Source organism: Diadema antillarum, unplaced genomic scaffold (assembly GCF_040938485.1).
Source record: "Diadema antillarum isolate AM-2024a unplaced genomic scaffold, OU_Dant_1.0 seq00000728_RagTag, whole genome shotgun sequence".
In the NCBI taxonomy this organism is placed as follows: Eukaryota; Metazoa; Echinodermata; class Echinoidea; order Diadematoida; family Diadematidae; genus Diadema; species Diadema antillarum.
The window spans coordinates 643,058-664,731 of record NW_027271630.1 but is presented as its reverse complement, the minus strand read 5'-3'; the positions used below and the strand labels follow the sequence as shown (position 1 = coordinate 664,731).

At 39.2% G+C, this 21,674-nt stretch overlaps 1 protein-coding gene across 1 annotated transcript in view; it reads left to right on the top strand.

Annotated features, from left to right (window-relative positions):
- Positions 1–918: 918 nt before the first annotated feature.
- LOC139738187 (ovostatin-like) overlaps positions 919–21,674 on the top strand; it is a 91,993-nt gene continuing 71,237 nt past the window's right edge. The window contains exons 1-3 of the mRNA XM_071648846.1: positions 919–1,238; positions 13,894–14,083; positions 14,584–14,758. Of these exons, the coding sequence (XP_071504947.1) occupies positions 1,111–1,238; positions 13,894–14,083; positions 14,584–14,758 (493 nt within the window). The 5' untranslated portion in view covers positions 919–1,110. The remainder of the gene's footprint in view (positions 1,239–13,893; positions 14,084–14,583; positions 14,759–21,674) is intronic.

Below are 21,674 nucleotides of genomic sequence, written 5' to 3'. Positions count from 1 at the left end.
TCATTTTGTCCGCGTCATCATCACGTTTTGTTCTTATCTTCTTCTTTTTTCATATAAACTTTGGTGAGTGAGCGCAGCGAGCGAGCCGAAAATTTTTGTATTTCAGCTTACAAAACATGGAATTCTTGTGTGAACACAATAAACATTGTCATTTTGTCCTCGTCATCATCATGTTTTGTTTTTATCTTGTTTGATTTGGTTTTCTGCCCCCCCCCCCCCGTCCGGGCGAGGTTTTTTGGTTTTTTCTTCTTCTTCTTCGTTTTTTTTTTCTTCCGTTTCTTCGTCTTTGGCGCCCCCAAGGAGTGGCGCCCGGGGCACGTGCCCCATTTGCCCCCCCCCCCCCCCCCCCCGATACGCCACTGCTTGAACTTGAACAAATAAAGGGAAATTTCCACCCAACATTAGAACCCTTTTGTGTTGGAATTCAAGTAAGACGAATACAGAATACAGTTTGATGAAAATCGGGCTTTTAATTCAGAAGTTTAGGAATTATGTGAAATGTTGGCTAAATCCATGTTCCATCATCGTTTGTTCAGAAGGCGTCAACAATTCATGACGCTACAGTAGTGGAATAATAAAGAAGATGTACGCCTCGCCTCGACAACTCGGTGTTCACTCGACCGAACGAAATATAAAAGTTTTGTAACTTTTCACGACACAAGTTACGTCTTTTCATAACTGACCAATCATATCACACAGTTGACACACGCTGGCTGCAATGACCAATCATCGCTACGGTCCAAGACACGCGCGATTACACACATTGAAATCTGACTGCCAGCTGATGCGGATATGCGGGCCTACGGTGGGAAAGGAGAAATACATCCTCCGTTGCGTTTCCATCATATCAGTGCACGCTGCCGCTCCACGCCAACTTTCCTAAGTAGATCCTGAGTACAGCTAGCGTGTGTTATCTGGCCATCCGGCCAAACTGTCAAATTGTGATGAAGTGAAGGGTTAGGGATTACAGTTACGACATTGAAGACAGGAAACCCACCATTTCCACAAAGTTGAGGTATAGAAAATTGTCAGTAGCGCTATTTTCACTGAATTCTGACAAGTGAGGAACTGGCAGAGGATCAGAGGTGCTCCACGTGTGAACGTGTCAGCATGGCGCGTATTTTCGGGCCGATTCTAGTGATCCTGGCATCTTTGCTCGCGTCGAGAGGAACAGACGCAGGCACGATTGCCACCACTGAGTCGCCGCCGCCTGAGTCTTCAAGTTCGTCTGGCATTGAGTAAGTACTGGCGCGCTGCTCTGGTACGCCGGGGTCCCGCTGGCCTTAGAACTTTTATTGCGTAGGCGTTATTTTGCGTCGAAAACTCAGACTTGTTTTGATCTTCTCTTCTTTCGGAAAACGTTTTAAGTTTTGGAAAACGTGGTGCATCCCACTCTAGACCTTCCATACAAGATGTCTCAGTTGTCTCTTGATATATCTGGCCTAAGAATAGAAATGAGAATATTACTGAATCGAAAAGCTATTTTTGATTAGGCCAAGTAAAAAAAGAAAGTACTAGTAGTTTCTCGTCCGGGTTTTTTGAGCAAGGCGATGAGGGAGGTCCTTACTATTTGATATCTTACTATTTTTTCAAGGATCGTCAAAATGAAAGTAATATGTGTTTCTCGTCCGGTAATTCTGAGAAAGGTAACGAGAGAGGGCTTTACAATTTCCTATATTCAATTTATGAAATGAAACATCACTCTGGTAGCTGTGTTATGAGACCAGGTCCCAAGTGTACGTCTTGCCTGCACTCTGTGCATTTTCAAACAAATAGATATATGTGCCATACTTGAAATGAAACTTCATGCATGCAGAAATACATTTGCTTTTTCTTTCCACTACAGATGTCAAGGGAAAATGACCATCTTAATACTGGTATTTAGTGTTGTAATGGCTTTTCTGATACCAGTGTACTTGCAATTCTGATGTATTGTGCTATTAATTGAAACAGGTATAAAACATGTCTTTCAACAAATGTACGACTGAAATAAATTCCATGATATTCAAAACACTATCTTTATTTATTGGTGTTTGTGACTTTTTGTGTCCACACAGCTGGTATGTATATCTGCAGTTCTTCACAGTACAATTGTAGCACATTCAACTGGAAACTGGCTTGTACAATTGCAGATGGATGTCAAAATGATACTGATATGGCATTCTAGCATTAAACGTTTAAAGATGTTTCTTCATGTTCTATAAAGACATTTGATAATCACTCATTATTTGGATGAATGATTGTATAACAGTACACACTACAGATGATACCACTCACGGCTGTGTCCGTGAATTTACATCGTGAAGAAAAGTATCCCGCAGAAATACGAGACAAACCAGAATCCGTGGAAAAGTTATTTATTTTGTAGATACACCCATTTAATAATTCTACATTTGCTGGAAAGCGCATTCATTTTCTCTGCAAAATAGAATGTATCGCCGTGACAGACCAGGGGATGGGGACCCTGGACAGCTACAAAACACGCACACTTTGCTGATATACGGTGCGGCACGGCCACTGCACTGGCACCAGGGAGGTGTGGACCTCCCTGCTGGCACCGTACCTTCCGACACTGCACACACATGCACATAGTCACAATGACATGAAAATGTATACAAACTCGATACCGTACAATCCTCACAAGCATTTGTACAGTACAATTCACCCGCTTAAAATATCAGAAACAGGGAAAAATACGAACAACGCGCGAAATATGCGTGGAATAACAGCGATTGTTCGCAAAGCAAAAATGTTGCCGCTATCGCGTTCACGACGTACCGAGTGCGCTGTACATCACAGCCCAGTAGGCCGGCCCGCCGCGCCGCCCATCCAACTACAGTGCAGTTCGACTGCTTTGTGGGTCATTCCTTCTTGCCGATCGGCCGAGCTCGCAGTGTGAAATGCATGCGTTATTACATACGCACTACACACAGAAGCTACAGCTGTACTACAGTCTACAGCTAAGTAGAGGACGCAAGGCGTAAAAATTAGAAATGAGACGTCACGATTGGTAGGTGAATTGTCGATCTTTTTTTTTTTCGGCGGCCGAAAAAATAGTAAATATCAAAAAAGTCGATGCGGCAACTGAAAATCGATGCGGGCGGGGAGCGGGCTGGGACGAGAATTATGAATTTCTTGGTATTTTCAGCGCCATTTTGAAAATAGTAAATAGTAAAAAAATCGATGCGGCGGCCAAAATCGATGCGCGCGAGGACGAGAAACTGGTTTCTTTTTTTACTTGGCCTTAAGTAAAATCAATGTAAATTAAATTAACTGTTTAAATTTTAGAACCATTATTAGTATTACAGAGTTGTGTTGGTTTTGCTGTACTACAATTTGTAGTTTCTCCATTATGGAGCTACTACCCTACTAGTATTTTATGAGATCGATACTGAACATGGTTTCCACAGCCCAGCTGAGCTGAGTTTAATACTGTACCCGGTAGTCTGTAGTTTAGTGTATTTCCCATCGTCTACTGGATTCCCATTCTGATATAGAATCTACTATCTAGGCTATATTGCAATTTGCATGCACTTGGCACACTGAATTTGAAACCTGTGTTAAAAAAAAAAAAAAAAAAAAAAAAAAAAATGTTACAGCTATGGTCATACAGAGTGTATCAATGCCTGGACAGTGGCAAAGCAATCATGGATAAAATGAAGTCATCATTGATCAATACGAAATAGATGGCAACATTGGAACCAGGTGTCTAGTTGTTCAACCTTTTTCATGAAACAACTGTGAATGTGTGATGACCAGGATGTGAAGTACAACGTAATTCACACCTCTTTTCTCAATGGCAAAATAATTCAAATGTGTGTGAACAAGGCTATTGGCGTTTATTAAGTGTTTATTTATCTATCATTTCAATTTTGAGATCATTAGTAGAGTGATCTATCGCTTTATTTTTTTGTTAATTTAGTAGAATGGTACAAGAAGGCCTGTGCCACTGCAAAGAGAGTACCGGGTAATTAATAGTAGAATGAACAATTCCCTGTCATAGTGGATTGACATCTTCAGTCCCATATAATTAATTATAGCAGTTACTGGTACTGGTAATTCAAATTCTAGATGTTCATACACTGTATGACTATGAATGTTCAAAAAGGGCAACTTTCTTGTCCCTCCACTCATACTGGTACCATTCCTTGCCTAATGCTTGTTTGACTGTAAGTATGTGCATCTGTGCATATTCAGCTAGCAAGGGTACGTAGGGTAGTGTAAAGTGGTATGATAAAACTATATGGGACTAAATGGGAGGCAAGAAATAAGAGTTCACCTAACAATGTTAATGCCTTCATTTTGTATTTCAGTTCAAAAATTATGCCAGATCTAGCAATGTGAGTATGTGACAGTGATAATCTGAAAGCCACATGGAGAGTTCTGTGGCACAGGCTGTCATAGGAATTAAGATAGCGTCACTATACACAGATCCAAGGATCAATATGTGTATAGCATTTAAGACTGCGGTGTCCTGTGAGCTGGTAGGGCTGTGCTATGATATATATCATGCATTCACGTACGAAATGCAGAATTTTGCAGAAATTTCGCAGAAATGGCGTATAGACAAATCTGATTGATGTATAGGCCTAAATGAGAATCAGTGCTAGCATAGTACTCTTGTTCAGCGCAAAAATAAAAGCATGCAAATTTATTTGCTTGCCACATGTTACAGTAGTTGATGTCTTGATTCCGTGCAATTAAAAACATGCGAAACTCATCTTACCCGGCTGAGCGGGAAAAGTTAGTCTCATGAAAATTATCCACTTTTACAGTACCATAAATGCATTGTGCACAAATTCTCTTTGGTTGAGAATTTGCTGGACATTACCAGGATAGTAGAGTGGAAAATTGAATGATAGTTCTTTAAATGGAAATCCTTCATGGGAGCAAGTAACAAGCCAGAAATGAAAGTTTTGTGAAGTTGGGAAAACATGACTTGTGCTGGGCTGTCCCATGCTCTCTGTTCTGCTTCATGCTGTGCTGCTGTACTTATCATGTCATAGAACTTAACCCTCTGACCCTACTCTTCAAGACTGTCTAGATGCACCATAATCAAATTTTCTGACAGCCATTAGCTTTCATGATGGTGCAGCCCTTTCCAGTGTTGTGACAGATGCAGAGAGCCGTCATTGGAGAAGCAGTGGTTTCCGATCTCATTGAAAGATCAGTGCTTGGTCAAGGGTACACAAACTCCATTGTTGCCCACAAGTCTGAGCACTAGTTTTGGGGGGACTTGCAAGACTTCGCTGTGAATGCAATCAATGAAGCTATGAGAAATCTTTGGAAGGTAAAAGAGATGAGCATGTGGTGGGAGGACAAGGAAAAGAGAGGAGTAGAAGTAGGTCTAAACAGACCATGAGGCCACATGCCAGAGGACATCTGTTTTTCAAATCATGCCTTCCAGAACTTCATCTCAGCTGATGGAAGGAAAACTTCGTAGTTGATGTGCACCTTAATACGACATGTCATAGTCAAGATATCAGGGTTATTTACATCATACACTTAGTGTAGACATACATTGTAGGTCTACAGTAATGTAGGTATATGAGCTTTACAAAGCAGTACTGTGACTATCTCTCATGTATCATACCCTGTTTAACATTAATAAAAAAAAAACAACTTGAAGAAATGAAATCTAGACAGTGAAAATCAGTGCTTGTGATAAATTCTGAAAATTGTGAGAAAGAAATTGAAATTGACAAGTATTCCCTTGTATGCTGCTATTTGAGTAAATTGCCCTGTTGTAATAATTGCAAATATTCTGCTAATAGCTTGAAAGTAGACTTTTACTGACAATCCTTTGTTACTGTTAATTTTAAATCAGCTGAAAATCTTAAATTCTTTCATTGTTTTGCCATTAAACCTTTTTTTTTTCTTCTAGGATTGAATTAGCTCAAGTTTAGAATTTGAGCGATGACAATTTACCCAGGACCTTTATGTAATGTATGTTAATCACAAAACCCCCAAAAAGTTGCAAGCTCGGAGTTTACGTAAGGACTCAAAATACATTTGTACTATTGTACATGAAATGGGTTAATCTAGTTAGTATTTATGTTCTTATAGTTTCTGAAAGAGTAATTCTTCTACGTAGATCTCTAAAGTGAGATATCATTGAAGAAATAGGGAATTGGGTTTTGTTTTGTTTGTTTTTGCTGTTTTCTAGAACACACTTCAGTAGAATAGTGTGATTAAAAACATTTTAAAGGCCCTTATCATTTCATTAAAACCTTTACACACTCTTCTCTCAACTCTAAACACTTGTACAAAGATAATGCTACTGCTTTGAAAGTTAGTAGTAGTCATGAATAGAATGTGCCAAGTATAGAGTGCAGAATTTTAGTCTAAAGGCATTATTTACAATGTACTATTTGCAGATGACACAAAAACCCAGCTTTAGTGTTTCAACATAGTTCTAAAATGTGAGTTAAGAATAGAAACAACCAGTGTAAAAATTTCGATCATCAATATTAAGTATTAGAATGTAAACAACATTTTTGATAAAATTGTTTCAAGACTAAACCGTCTACAGTTATGTTTTAATGAGGAAAATAGTGATACAAGTGTACCTCCTTAAATATTTGTGGCTTTATTGCAAAATTTTTGTGTGGCAGGATGTTTTGTGATACAACTGACCTATACATATGCATTATATGTGATAACTGGAACATTTTTTAAATCACTGCTCCCAAAGGTAAACAGTACCTTTAAGCTGCTTTCATTGTGGTTGCTATGGTGTTCCGCATCCTGTCCCCCCCCCCCCCCCCCACCCCTTTGCACAGGGCCCAGCTTGGTAAGATCATGAACCTTTTCGTTGTAGGTCCATGGTAAGATTACCACGTAGACACTTGAATAGACTCTGAAACTCAAAGCCTCTTTTCTCAGTTGACTCTTTTCCAGAGTGTGTATTTTCTTCCCATGATTTAGATAGGTTAGGAAAGTCCATTTGTATGGAGTTATTCAAGTACATCATTTAAAGCATAGAGTCTGCTCTTTTAAAATCTGCCCTTAACTAAAAATCAGCACTTGTCTAGTGACTCTGTTTTTGTTTTGTTTTTTGTTGCAGAGTCACATAATTATATAGTTAAGTCAAGAGTCATCTCAACATAATGTTGCTTATTTTAGAAAGATCGTTGGTAAGTTGTAAAAGTGTGATATTCTTGACACAGATTTGTACATGTCAGATGCATTCATAACCAACGACACTTAAATGTCTATTATATTTTATTCAAATTTTTTGTTGGGTCATATGTAGGCCCTACACAGTGTACATGTATACACAGCATTTACATTTGAGCCACAACACCACTTTTTTTTGGGGGGGGGGTGGGTGGGTGGGGATGGGGTAAAAGAACTGAGCTGCCAGTTAAGGAGGTGTTCAGGGTATTAAAGAACAGAGTCTGTGTCTCTGACCCCGCGTTCACATTGGTCCCCGCGACGCGGGGACAGCTACAAGAGATCTTATCTTTTTTACGACTGACCGTTCACATTGGTATCTCATCTGTCCCCGAGCTGTGGGGGCATTTTGGGGCTTGGAGCGAGCTCTGCCACTTGAATCCAGGCATAGCGCATGCGCACATTTGATGACCACAGCTGGACGCTATCAATTGCGCCCCAAGGTCACTCTCCCCTCCAAATCTTGTCCCCGTACCCGACTTGCTTCGCGGGGACGAGGGGACAAGTCCCAGCGAGCGTTCACATTATGGTTTTGGAGGAGAAAGTCCCACAGCTCGGGACTTTCCCCGCGTCGCGGGGACCAATGTGAACACGGGGTGAGAATCTATCTCTAATGTCATAGCAAGAGGAGAGTTGCCCACCTTGACCTTCATGCTCTTTGCTGTAATACGAATACAGCCCACCCTTTTTTTTCCACCTGTGTCACAATAGATTTGGGATCCTGGACCCATGTTATTGGGCTCAATTCTTCTTCTAAACAGCTCCATGCTATGATGGAGCAGGTAGGTGCCTCCCTGGGTGGAGAGACTGTTGTATGGCTGAGAAGGGGCTGGCAACAGTTTGAAGGAAACAAATCACCAACCAAGGGGCCATAGAATGTTTCCTATTAAATCTGTTAAATTTAGGGGGCTTAGGGCCAATTGGGTTTGGGGGCTTGAGTTTGTTTTGAATTTTTTTGCAGAGTTTTTGTTTCTTTTTCTGAAGAGCAAAAAAAAAAAAAAATGAGTGGGCTGCAGCCCAACCCCCCTATTGAAATGTGCCTGTATGCTGTAGCCACCTTCCTCAGCAGTTGTTATTTAAAGGACAAGTTCACCTTCATAAACATAAGGATTGAGAGAATGCAACAATATTAGTAGAGCACATCAGTGAAAGTTTGAGGAAAATTGGACAATCGATGCAAAAGTTATGAATTTTTAAAATTTTTGTGTTGGAACCGCTGGATGAGGAGACTACTACAGCTTGTGAGTCATATGCGTACAACAGTATAAAGAAAATGTAAAAGAAAATTCAACATATTTCACTTTTTTCGCATAATAAAAGAGCTCTTGACTTGCCTCTTTCTAAAGGCAGGGGGAATAATATTACCCATAACATTTGTCGGTAACGAGTCAGGGGAATGTGTACTTTTGTCAAAAGATGGCATTTTGTGAAATTCTCTTTATATTTTCCTTTATATTGTTGTACGCATGTGACATCTAAGTTATTCATACACTGCAGTAGTCTTCTCATCCAGCGGTTACTGCACAAAAACTTCAAAAATTCATAACTTTTGAACGGATTGTCTGATTTTCCTCAAACTTTCAATGATGTGTTCTACTAATATTGCTACATATTCTCAATCCTTATGTTTATGAAGGTGAACTTGTCCTTTAAAGCAAACATTTTCGTGGTACAGTTGTATCTCAGTGTAATTTACCACAAATATTGTGGAAGAAATCGTTTTATAATTTATGTATTTCCAGATGACATTTTTGTGATACAGAATCTGCAAATCTCAATGTTATTGTCTGTTTAGATAAGTCCAATAGTCACTTCTCCCTTTATTTTCTTTAAGGGACAAGCTCTCCCTGGAGATAGATATGAAAGTAGAGATCAAGAGAAGAACTGGTATTGTTTCATAATTGTATGGTACATTTGTAATTTTTGTTTTGTGAAGAGTTGAACTTTTATATAGAGTGCAAATTAAGTGAGTCATCATGCTAGTTGAGAAGAGCTGTTCGTGGATACACATGTACGTCCGTAGAAAATCAACCTTTGTAGAAGTGGATTTGTACTTAAATCCCGCAACTGTCAAAATGATGAGACTCTGATGTTTTTGAGACAGCTGAACCCAACTCCAGCAAGCCGCTTTCCCCCATCCTTTCAAGTGTTTTTACAAACCACTCCTGGCTGACGCTTGTTCAAAGAAAAGCACCCTGGAAGAGGTCATTGCCCTTTGGTGCATGACAAAGTCTATGATCTGCTTTGAGTATGGTGACACATACTATTTCTTCCCCCAGCTCAAGCTGTTCCACAGTAATCCTGCGAAACCTGTCAATGCCATCATGTTAGCAGCATCACACACTACTCTTATTCTCTCACCCCTTATTCTGTTTCTCGTGGAGAGAGAGAAAAAAAAACAACAAACAAACCACAAACATTGCTGCTTTTATGATGAACGAAAGAAAGGGTATTCTTAGGTATATGGTCACCACTTTTGCAAGTAAGCATATTTGCAAATGCCTCTCCTTGTTTGTACTTTGTGCATTGTGAAGAGTTGCCATTTTAGTCTAGACTTATCACCAGTAGGAATGACAGGTTGCACTTGCAGTGAATGACATAATGTACCACTTCCTGTATAAGAATGTTTTTGTCTGCTGACCTCTCTATGTCCTCTAACTGACCCCTTTCTGACATCTTACTGACCATGTACACACTTTTATATCATGCACAGCATTAACTTTGGCAGATTGGGGCCTTCTTGTTCATATGGAATTTCTAAGTCATTACCTAAATATGAGACATATTAAAAGGTAATGCCCATGTCACACATTGCCAGAGAAGCCAAATGCATGAGAAATGAATGTCGATTTTTGGCATCCATTGATATCTGTTCAAATAAATTTTATGTTCTTTTTGTCCTTTGGATGGACGTTTATCTTCTGGTGATTTCCATCAGAGCAGCCAGAAAACCTTTTGTATGCACAAAGTTTTTTTTTTTTTTTTTCTAGCAAAAACAACAACAAAACAAACAAAGACAAAAATAAAAAAACAGATACCACGATCTGACCCTTATCTGATAATTGTATGTTTCATACATTTTGTATGTTGTACAATGAACAGCATGGCTTTTAAAGATCAGTGCCAATTTGTTATCCAGTAAATGGTCAAAAAGGCCTGATAATGATGGTAGAAAAGGGAAATTAGTATTGCTGTTTAAAAACTTCTCAAAAATGCATCTACATTGTAGCTGTTGTATTAATATTCAACCTTATTCATAAAGGGTATTATTTTTTTCTTCAAATGAAAAAAAAGAATGAAAAAAAAAAGAAAATTGATAGGTATTGGTTTAGAGATTGTAGATCCATTTGAAATTTCTCCCAACCCTCCCTGGGCTACCTACTTTGGGGCTTCATTCAGTTTTTCAGTCAAAACAATGTGCACGTGATGGAATTGTCGCAGAGTTCTGTCTGAATTTTGGGAAGTGGTTAAAGGTTACCTTTTTGTAGACTGCCTATATCCCTACCGGTTGGTGATAAAATTAGATCATGGTTAGGAAGTATGATTGAAAGAGAGGGAAGAGGGGATCACTGCGTGTACAGGGTGTACAATGTAGGCCTACCTGTTTCTTGGATGGCCACAGTTTATCCTTCAGTCTGTAGGTACCCATCTGGTGTACATTATATTGGGGTTATTTTGTTGTTTAGTGTGAGGACTTTTCTTCTGGTTCTATCCAGGTTCTCACAGCATTTTTCCTGCAGTCACTGATACCCCCCTCCTAAGGACTTTTCTGACCAGAATTACTGGACAGCATTCAGACAAATTCTAGAAGATATATTCTGTTGTTTGTTGTTTGTTTTTGTTTTTTTACCCTGTCTCTTAAAAATGCTGCATACTGAATGTTGAACAGATGGCACAGTGATTTTTGCCGCATTCTATCCAAAGCCACCCAGTGTAAGGCATTGCATTGCCTTGACAATGTCCAGACAACCCTTACAGTGTGTACTATTGAGAAACGCTTATCGATTTAAGGTTCGGCTGCACAATAGTCCAGGCACGATGACACTCTGTTTACAAACATTGCTGCTTGCTTGAATGTTCACATGCGATAGCAGTGTTTCAGGGCAATTTTGAATTTTGTAACACATGAAATTTGAATATACATGTAGTCAATACTTATAGGGATGTTTTTGTGATGAAAAATAAATCTCTTTCCTTGAAATACAAGTTGCGTTGGTGAGTTGATACGCATATTCTTTGGGTCTAGAAATGTTTTCTTATACACGTGGTGACTCTGTGTTTGATTGATATAAAATAGGAGACCTATCATTCTGTTTCTCAACTGCAAATTCTATACTGTAAAAGTGGAAATTTTCGCGGTGTTGAAATTTTCGTGCATTTCGCGCAACCTGAAACTATCGCGAAAATAAAAGCACACAAATATTTTTGCTTACCATATGTTCCAGTAGTGGATGTCTTGATTCCGCAGAATTAGAAACACGCGAGACTCTTCTTACCCTGCCGAGCGCAAAAAATTAGTCGCGCGAAAATATCCACTTTTACAGTATTCTAAATTCTAAATTCTATCTTAACATGGTAGGCAAAGTCATCCACGGCAAATCCAGGTTTAATGCACTGGGTTATTCAGTAGTGTGTTTGGTATATACTGTGCTCAGATCTGAGGCAACACAACTTTGCCAAAAAAATGACAGAGCTAGACTGTAGAATTCTTCAATCAAGTTTCCTCTGCTTGGGTTAGATCGCATGTGAATGGGTATGTTGCAATGAAAACCTTAACAGAAAGGTTTTTCAGTGTGTTTTTGCTAAGGTTGTAGGCCTACCTCTTACTCCCTCCTGTGATTTCATTTCCCAAGGAAAGGAATGTTACCCTGTTTTTGTTTTCCAAACGTTGTTCGGACATTGGGACTTGTCCAAACTAGGACCGCTAACACATGCAGCATTTTGTGCTTTTCATCATTTCTTAAATAAATTGTCTCTTTATTAGCGTTCCACTAAATGCACTGAACCTGTAGATTGACTTCAGTGTGTTGCCTTTTGTCACACTGACTTTACATCTCAGCACGGGAAGATGGGATTTGTAGGGATATACTTTGCTTGGGATTTTGATTGACCCTGAAACCTCTGAAAGTTGTAATAGATCCTGCTGTCTGTCAGTGCACCATAGCTTTCTTTGGGGAATTTTAAGAGCGAAACAAACGATGACTCACTGCTCATGAATTTGTTCTACCTTGGGACCAATCACAAAGGAGCTTGGGGAAACCTCAACAGAGAGAACAGTCTCCACTGTTCCACTCCAGTTGCGGTTGAACAAAAATAGCATTGTACTGGTGGTATTTCCCCTCTCCTACAAAACATCAAGGGGGTGTGGTGGACTAGAACAACAACAACAAGAACAACAACAAAACAGTTTACCTTAATACTCCTAGTTAAACTAAATATCACAACATTTGATATTGTCCATTCTTCCACCCAAGATTTCATTATTCTGGAATTTTTCAGTGAACAACACAGTAGGGAAGTGATCACAATAATGTGACCTTTTATGTAACTTTCATGTGTGTGTGTGTGTGTTTTTTTTTGTTTTGTTTTTGGGTGCATGCAACAGTATTGCTTCTTTAAACATGTAACACTTTAGATTCAACAACTTTCATCCATACTTGAGATGGTAAATTTCAGTAGTTGCATTTGTTCAATTTTTATTTTGTATTCAAGTCAGCTTAATCATGGAGAGCTGAAAAATTGCTCAATAGAATCAGAGACTCCAACCCCAAGCACCTTCTGATCAGGAGATTCTCCCGCCCGAAACCCCTAGCAAACGGGAGACTCCAAGTTGATGTGTGCGAAGCGCGAAGTTCCTAGGATTCTAGATGTTCTCTGGTGCTGTCTTAGGCTTATTTTTTCAACATACGATAGAAATAAGTAAGAAATCCTTTCCACCGGGAGACACAGAGCTAGGGCGGGAGAAATCAAATCTCAAACGGGAGAACGGGAGATCGTGCAAAAATGGGTTTTCGGCGGGAGATCTCCCGTCGAAAACAGGAGAGTTGGAGTCTCTGTAGAATGATTTACAAACATATTCAAATTCATAGATATTTCTTCCTTCCTGAAGTAGTAACAAGCTATTTTATTAAACCTGTACCTCAAATACACTGTTCAGTACTTGTAATCCAATTTGCATGCATAAGTCATAGCTACATTGGGCAAACCTCTGGCAAGCTTTCAGGTTGTCAAGAAAAACCATTGTCAGAAAGTTATGCATAAGATTTGAATATGTTAGTAAATGGGTCCATTAGAAGTGAAATTGGTGCTCATACACGTAGCAGTCTCAACTTGATGGAAAGCTGAGTTGATTGATTTTAAGAGCTGCTCATCCCATTAGCAACTACAGATGGATGGTAATCGTACTATAAACCTGGTTTCTGTCCCATCTTGTGACTAGATTTAGAAAACAGAGTTTCTGTGCCCTTCTCCTACCTTGATAAGGGATATAGAGCATATATTATAATAATTTAGTTAATCTTATCATAGCCATACTGTCAGTGATGATTGGTATAGTCGAGAGTAATAAAGTTTAACTACTCATACTTTAGAAGCAAATGAAAGTATGGTCATTTTGAGCTGAAAAGTAGAGTTAGTACTTGACTACCCAACTCTTGAACAAATTTTGAGAGAATACAATCTTTTGACACTGGGTTGTGGTTTCCTTACTGATTTCAGCTTTGACACCGGATACCTGGTCATTGTGCCGAAGGTGTTTGTGGCAGAGACGACAGAGACGATATGCATCACCCTGCAGAACATGACCGGTCCCCTGGAGGTGGCCATTCGACTGATGGACAATACCACTGTCCTGTCGAAGGTGCCCCTCCAGTTCATGGAGTTCCGCATGGCCTGCTACGAAATGCAGGTATGAAGACTGTCATTGCTTCTCTCTTCCTGTCCACTTCAGATAGAGAGAATGGCCTTTTGTGACAGTTGTAAGAAGACAACACATTTCTAATGATGAAGAACTGTATACAAAGTCAAGAAAGGGCATAAAATACGGTATAAGAAATCAAGAAAATGTCACCGGTTTATCAGGTTAATGTCTGGTAGATCATTATACAAATTTGAACTGCATGGAGCTGAATTTATGCACTCACTTGGGATCAGCAGAGTACATGGAAGGAGATTATTATGGAATCTGCATACAAGATGGAGAGTTAAAAGAGAAAGAAAGTATTAAGTAAATTTTAAAGAGATAAAAATGAAAATATGAATAAATAGATGGGTTATTTTATAGGGCCTATATAGAGGGTTTTTGGAGGGTCAGATTAAGACATGAATGACAAAATTTACCAACATTTTTCTTTAGCTGAGATATGTCATGAAGTGAGAAGTGATGTGATAATTGTCACCAAAATGCAGGTGCCAGCCATTGAAGAGGAGAGCATTGAGGCCACCTTGGTCATCAAGATGCGGAGGACACTGGTGACCCAGGAAGGGTTTGAGGTAGTCGAGAAGAGATTGGTCACCATAAGTGGTGTGAATACCGAGATGTTCATTGAAACGGACAAACCTGTCTACAAGCCTGGCCAAACAGGTGAGAGCAGTCATTTGATTAAAGGAATGGGATAAAAGAACAATTCATCCAAAAGAGCATTTCATCAATTAGATTTAGGAAAGAAAAATGCTGGGTCCAGACCAGGGCGTCTTTAACTTCCTTGTTTTCATCAAAGCTCAGGTAATGTTTGATGTTATTTTTATTTATTTTTGTTTTTTGTTTTTTGGATAGAGTACAGAGCAATTTACTAATTGAAGTAGGGCAAAATCTTGTTCATGTCAAAGTTTATGGTGATGCTCTTAGAATTTTGCTGTTTAATGCATGAATGCAAGATGTGTTTGATACACACTTTTATCTGTTTGTTGTATCACAACACATGTTTTCATGTGAATTGTTTCCAAATATGACAGTGAGGGACAAAAGGTCAAGTCATGTGCAAAGCCAGTGTATCAAACATGAGAAACCAGTGAAGGTCAAAGGCCAAAATTCAGTGTGTTGAATTCCTGTCAGAAGGAAATTGACTGATTTTGTGTCGGGCAAAATGTGTGAAAGGTCAGTGTGGTATGTGCTTGCTGTTACATAGTGGATGAAATACTTTCAGGTTGATTGAGGTGTAGTAATTGAGGTTGGGAAATGCAGTTAAAAGAACTTTATTGCACACACACAAAAAATCTCTTCTAATGAAGTGGCCCTATTGGTCCTCAAGCTCAACATTTCTTTTGTATTCATTCTTACAGCCCCAAATATAACACCAAGCAGCTAATTTCCACCAATACACGCATGCTGAAAATTGCCCAATTTCCCAATATAGAAGCCTAATGTTTACGTCATCAGCTTCCAGCTACATGACACCTCTTACTGAGCAGAGCACACACTTAATAGAGTGCATATGTAAATCCACCTAAAATTGGTTCATCTTGAACTCCCAAGTTCAATGACCCTATCTCCCAAAAGATTAAAAAATCCTTCAAAAATTCATACAATTCCCAGATCACTACCAGACTTGAACTATCTGTTCATCGTGATGTAGTCAACTTTTCCTGCAAGTTCCATTCAAATCCATATACAACTTTGTGAACAGACAAACAAACAAACAAATCAACCAACCAATGCCAGTGAAAACTCATCCTCCTTCCTTGGTGGAGTTAACAGACTCACAGTAAAGCAAACAAAGCTGTCTTTGTCCTAAGGTCTGGCTTGGTTCTTGTTGAGGTAATCCCTTTTGCAGCTCCATAAACTTGGAATTAAGCTGACACGGAACTTGTATTTGAAAGTCATTTTATATTGAAGGGTAGATTAAACAGAGTATTTTTTCCCCCTGCCAAACATGAATATATATATAAATACCTTTTACATGGTTAAATGTCATGAAATCAGACTCGCACAATATGACATGTAGCTGAGATTTTGGCTAATCTGTCAGCTGTGGCCTGGTGAATAACCTCTGGTGTAAGGCAAGATCACTTGGTTTGTAATAACCTGTTAGGCAGGCTCATATTTCAAAGTTCACAAAAATGGCAGACAAATACCCAGATGGCAATTCCATTGCACACAGTGGAAATCAAATAAATGATTAATTTATCTAATATATCAGCAGGGAAGGTAAAAAGATAACCAGTAGCCCAGCTCTTGTGCCTCATTTGATTGAGAAAATAATCAATTTCCTGTAAATTGCATTAGTGGTTAGAACTTTACTAGACAGGTATTTGTTTGTACTGGAGTGATGATGTACCACTGTTGTGTGAGGAGCTGCCTACAACACATCCTGTGATGTCTGCCAGTAACCATATCATCACTGTTCAATTAGAGGAAACCACACAATGGATTCCATTGTTGGCGACTGCAAAGTTGGAATGCAGCCAGTGTTGCCCAGTCCTGCTGGAAAATCTCTTTTAGTCACTACCACTCATCATCTGACAAGAGCTGTAAATCAGTTGGGTAAAATACAACCCACCACCATAACACTGGTGAATGAAAACCTCTTCAGTTCAGATTGGGCAAACAAAAGTTGAATACAAATCACTTTCAAACATGACACTTTGGTGTAATCAGAGTATAGTAGAATCATTGGAAGCAAAATCTTGTTTGAGTGGGATCAAACTCAAAATGTTGAGATCTTTAACTACCTTGGGAGGTGTTAAAAACCATTGAGGATGAGCAGATTTTGTTACAGCATACATGTACCTTTCCCATTTCCCAGATACACCTGCCCCGAGTGTACTCAGGATTAGTTTTCAACAGGTTGTGAACACAATATTGTACAATCTGTGCCCCATGCACCAGGCACTATATCCTCGTATGTTAGTCCTTCAGGTGGCCTTTAAGCAGTCAATCCCATGGTTACTTGCTTTACGAGCATTTTAATATTGCTTTTTAGTGGTCACATTCAACAGATGAATTTTAAAAGATGTATTTTGCCACATCTGTTCTGTTTGTAAACTTTCGAGTCAAGTACCCTTGCCTGAAACTGGTTGAAAGCTCTGATGCACCTGTGTATACATCATGCTGGAGTTATTCTACACTTGATGTGGTAAATGTTGATAGCATCCAGCTGACTTGTGCCTGAATGTCCACATTAACCCTCCCAGAGCAATCTTCTTAAAACTTCATTGCCTTTCTATTAAATGGAGTTGCCTGTAGTAAGACTGGTTTAATGGGAGGTATGTCTTCAGGATGGTAAAGTAAAATTATTTATCTCTGGCATTCTAATTTGTGTACTGCTATAAAAGAAGGAAAGGAAAGTGAGCAACAGCATACACTCATCAGATTTTTTTTTCAGTAATCTTTATTTGATTTCTATAATTTTACATAAAAAGACATACATCGTGAATGTATGCAAACAATTTACAATCAACAATGCTAGAGAAACAAAGATAGTGGAGTGACCCCAAAATTAAAATGTACATCTTGTGTTTATACACACACACCCACAAACAAACACACACACATACAATCACAATCAATATGATTCTAAAAAAAAAGAGACACAAATGAGGTGCAGGCGAAAGGAAACAACATGCTTCCTTTTTTGATGTTAGAATCATTTTCCAACTGCCAACATTTTGCGGAAATCAAACTCGGAAGTATAGTTTTTCTCCCTATAAGTCTGTAGTGAAACAATTTTCTTGTTGATGTTAAACAGAACACACATGTACAATGTTAGTACTAATATTGGTGTTATCAGAAAATTGCCAGCATGCAAGGAATGCAAAGTGCTAGCACATAAGATGCAATAAAGTACAGCTGTAATCCACTGTCCAGAGAGAGAGAGAGAGTTAACTGTTCAGATCAAAAGTGCACACCAAAAGAGTAAGGCCAGAAATAATACATCATCAAAGGGTGGATTTATCAACTCACTTCTGGTGCAGAATTAAAGTTTGCAAATAACTTTCAGTCAGTTTTGGGCACTTGGTAAATGCGAAGCTGTTTTTATTATGGGGTTAGAAATGCATTTCTGAAATGCCAAAGAAAGTGCGATCGCGAATGCATTTGAGCCAGAAACATGTTTCTCTAGAGTTGATAAATGCAAAGTCGTTTTGAAACCCGTTTATAGCTGGGACCTGCACATGCCAACCGTGTCCAGCTACACATCTTGGCTCCTTGTGTCCAAATCATGCAATGTGGTGTAGCTGCAAAGCCTGGAAAGTTGTAGTTGGGTTCATAGTGAGGTTCCATAACTTTTAGAGTTGACTGGAAGTTAGCTGTCTTAACTTAAATTATATTGAAGCCTCAAACTAGAACAACAATTTATGTTGAAAATGACTATGGAAGGCCTCAGCTAACTTGAGTTATTGGACTCTGTTTTCTTGTCCAATTTTGCCAGTTGGTTAATTGAAAGTGATAAATTGTTATATCCTGCTTGGTATGGGAATTCAAGAAGCTTTTGGCCTTTTTAACCCATTGAGAATGAGCTGATTTTGCTATAGGGCCTATCACACATTTCTCATAGACCCTTCTTCGAGTATACTCAGGACTAAATCTTCAGTGGGTTTACCCAGGGTAGCTTCTTCAGTTTTAGCTCTGCTCTTCCAGAGGGCTCTGCTGGTATTACCGCCAATACTCCAGCATGGTCAGGTATCCATTTACACTATGTATGGGTCAGGATGAGAGGAACATCATGGGTAACGACATTATATCGAAGGACATGAGTGCTTGATAGGAACCAAAACTTGGGACTGTGTTACGTTCAGACAACAAGCCTTAATCTCGAGGTTAGGGAACCTCGAGGTTAAGCTTGTAGTTAGGGACCGTTTAGATGCACTCGTAGTTAGCTAACCTCGAGGTTAGCTCGATGTTAAGAGCCATGAGATATCTTATGGTTAGTGCTCTAACCACAAGCCGCAGGGGTCCCACTTGTAGTTAAGCACAGTGTGGACACAAAAATCAACGAACTCAAAGGGGCAGGGGCTTACCCTCGAGGTTAAGCTTTGTCGTGTGGACGCACTTCGTAGTTAGGGGGCAAGAGCATAACCTCGTCTGAATGTAACTATAGTCAAAAAGTACCACAGTGTCCCCACTGCATACCTTATCTCCCACAGATAAAATTTCCATCCAATATTTTCTCCAGTATTCTGTGCTGTCTAGTGTGTTTTATGCCATGAGCTTAAAGAAAGAGAATGAATTGATTATGTTTATATGTGACTGTGAAATGAATTGTATATCATTCTTATTCTGAGGTTAGAAACATACCTGTGAACTTGCTTCACTTTCAAACTACAATGTAGTATGCGAACTAGCTTGCTGGCGCCCGTTAGGGCATCTACCCTGTAGACAAAGGATATTCCGTAGTCTAATGCCTTCACTGGATGAGTCATAGTAGCTGTCTAGGACTGAGATAAACATCGAGGGCCATTCACACTTCTAGAGATAGGCCAGGTTTAAAGCCCAGTAATCTACAGTGCCGACCGCGGGAAACGTCACGCAAACCCCTAGGGCAAATGCGGGAAGCCCTTTCGTCCGGGCGTACTAGTCTATACGCGGGCGTTTGGACGCGTACAGACGAGGGAAGTCGCCCGCACTTTCACGCTCGTCTAAACACCCGCATTTGCCCGAGCGCTCCAGCGCGGAATTAATGATATGAAAATCAAACTCTCCCGTCAACCATCGGCTACATGAAGGAAATTAGCTGAAATCGATCCGCGAAAATCTTTTGAAAAGTATCAGTAATTTGCCGGATGTTTGCTTTTACGTTCGAAAGTAAAATAATAACCATAACATTCAGCTCCGGAATATGCTAAAGCAAATGTCGAATGATCCCTTTGACGTTTGGAAATGAATAACAATAATACTCCGTACGATGATTGAATAAATGTCGGATGTTTGCTTTTACTTTCGGAAGTAAATAGCAATAACATTCATCTCCGGAAGATGCTAAAATAAATGTCGGATCTTTGCTTTGACGTTCGGAAATGAATAACAATAATATTCAACTCTGTACGATGATAAAAATAAATGCCGGATGTTTGCTTTTACGTTCAAAAGTAAATAACAATAACATTCAGCTCCGGAAGATGCTAAAATAAATGTCGAATGATCCCTTTGATGTTCGGAAATTAATAACACTAATATTCAACTCCGCATGATGATTAAACAGATGTCGGGTGTTTGCTTTTACTTTCGAAAGTAAATAGCAATAACATTTGGCTCCGGAAGATGCCCAAAAAATGGCAGATGATTGCTTTTTATGTTTGGAAGTGAATAGCAGTAACAGTCTGCTCCATAAAATAAAATAAATGTCGGATATTTGCTATTACATTTCGAAATGAAGAACAGTAACATTCAGCTGCGTTTGATGGTAAAGTAAATGTCTGATGTCTGCCTTGACGTTCAAAATGAAAAACAGTAACATTCGGCTCCGTACGATGCTAAAATGATTGTCGGATGTTTGCTTTTAAATTTGGAAATGAATAACGGTAATGTTCTGCTCCGAACGATGCTAAAATAAATAACAGATTGTTGCTTTTACATTTGGAAATGATTAACGGTATCAATCGGCTCAGTTAGATGCTAAAATAAATAGCGGATGTTTGCTTTCACGTTTGGAAATGAAAAAGGATAACATTCAGCTCCGTAAGATGCTAAAATGAATGTCGGTTGTTTGCTTTAACATTTGAAAATGATTGACGGTAACATTCGGCTCCGTAAGGTGTCAAAATACTAGTAAATGTTGGATGATTGCTTTTACGATCAGAAATGAATAACGGTAACTTTAGCCTCTTTACAATGCTAAAACAAATGTCGGATAAATCAGATAATTTTGCTTAACATTCGACGTCGTGCGATACCAAGTTGATTGCATAAACCTTCGACACTTCGTTGCTGCTCAATTTTATTTGATCTCGACATTATGGACGCTATACCTATTTGATTTAATTGTCCTTATTTTATCAACCTTCGACATCAGCCGCTACTTTATAGTTTTCTCGATCACTGACGTCGGACGGTATGACCTAATCAACTTTGGACATTGGTCGCTATTTAATAATTTCATCAACCTTACACATCGGTAGTTATTATTCCGATGTTCGTTATTCCGAAGGCTCTCTAGTCCGAAGATTCGTTATTCAGAAGGTATATTGTTCCGTTAATTTCATTTTCGGATTCATGAATCTTCGGAATAACGCCACAAACGTTCGAATTAACGAACCTGTAGGTTTAGGGAATATGTGTGTTTCGAATTTAACGACCCTTCGGAATTACGAACCTTCGGAATATTACGAACAGCACCCATCCGATTATCAACCTTCGACATCGATCGCTGCGTACTGATTTTATCAACCTTCGACGTCGACCGTAAATAACGTATTTGATTGACACTTTCGACGTCGATCGCTGCACATTAGATTGGCAAACCGTCGAAGTGTCGATCGCTGCCTATTTATTTACTGGTTCCCCAATATCTGACTTAGTTACTGATTTAATCTACCTTCAACATCGGTCGGTCATTATATTTAAG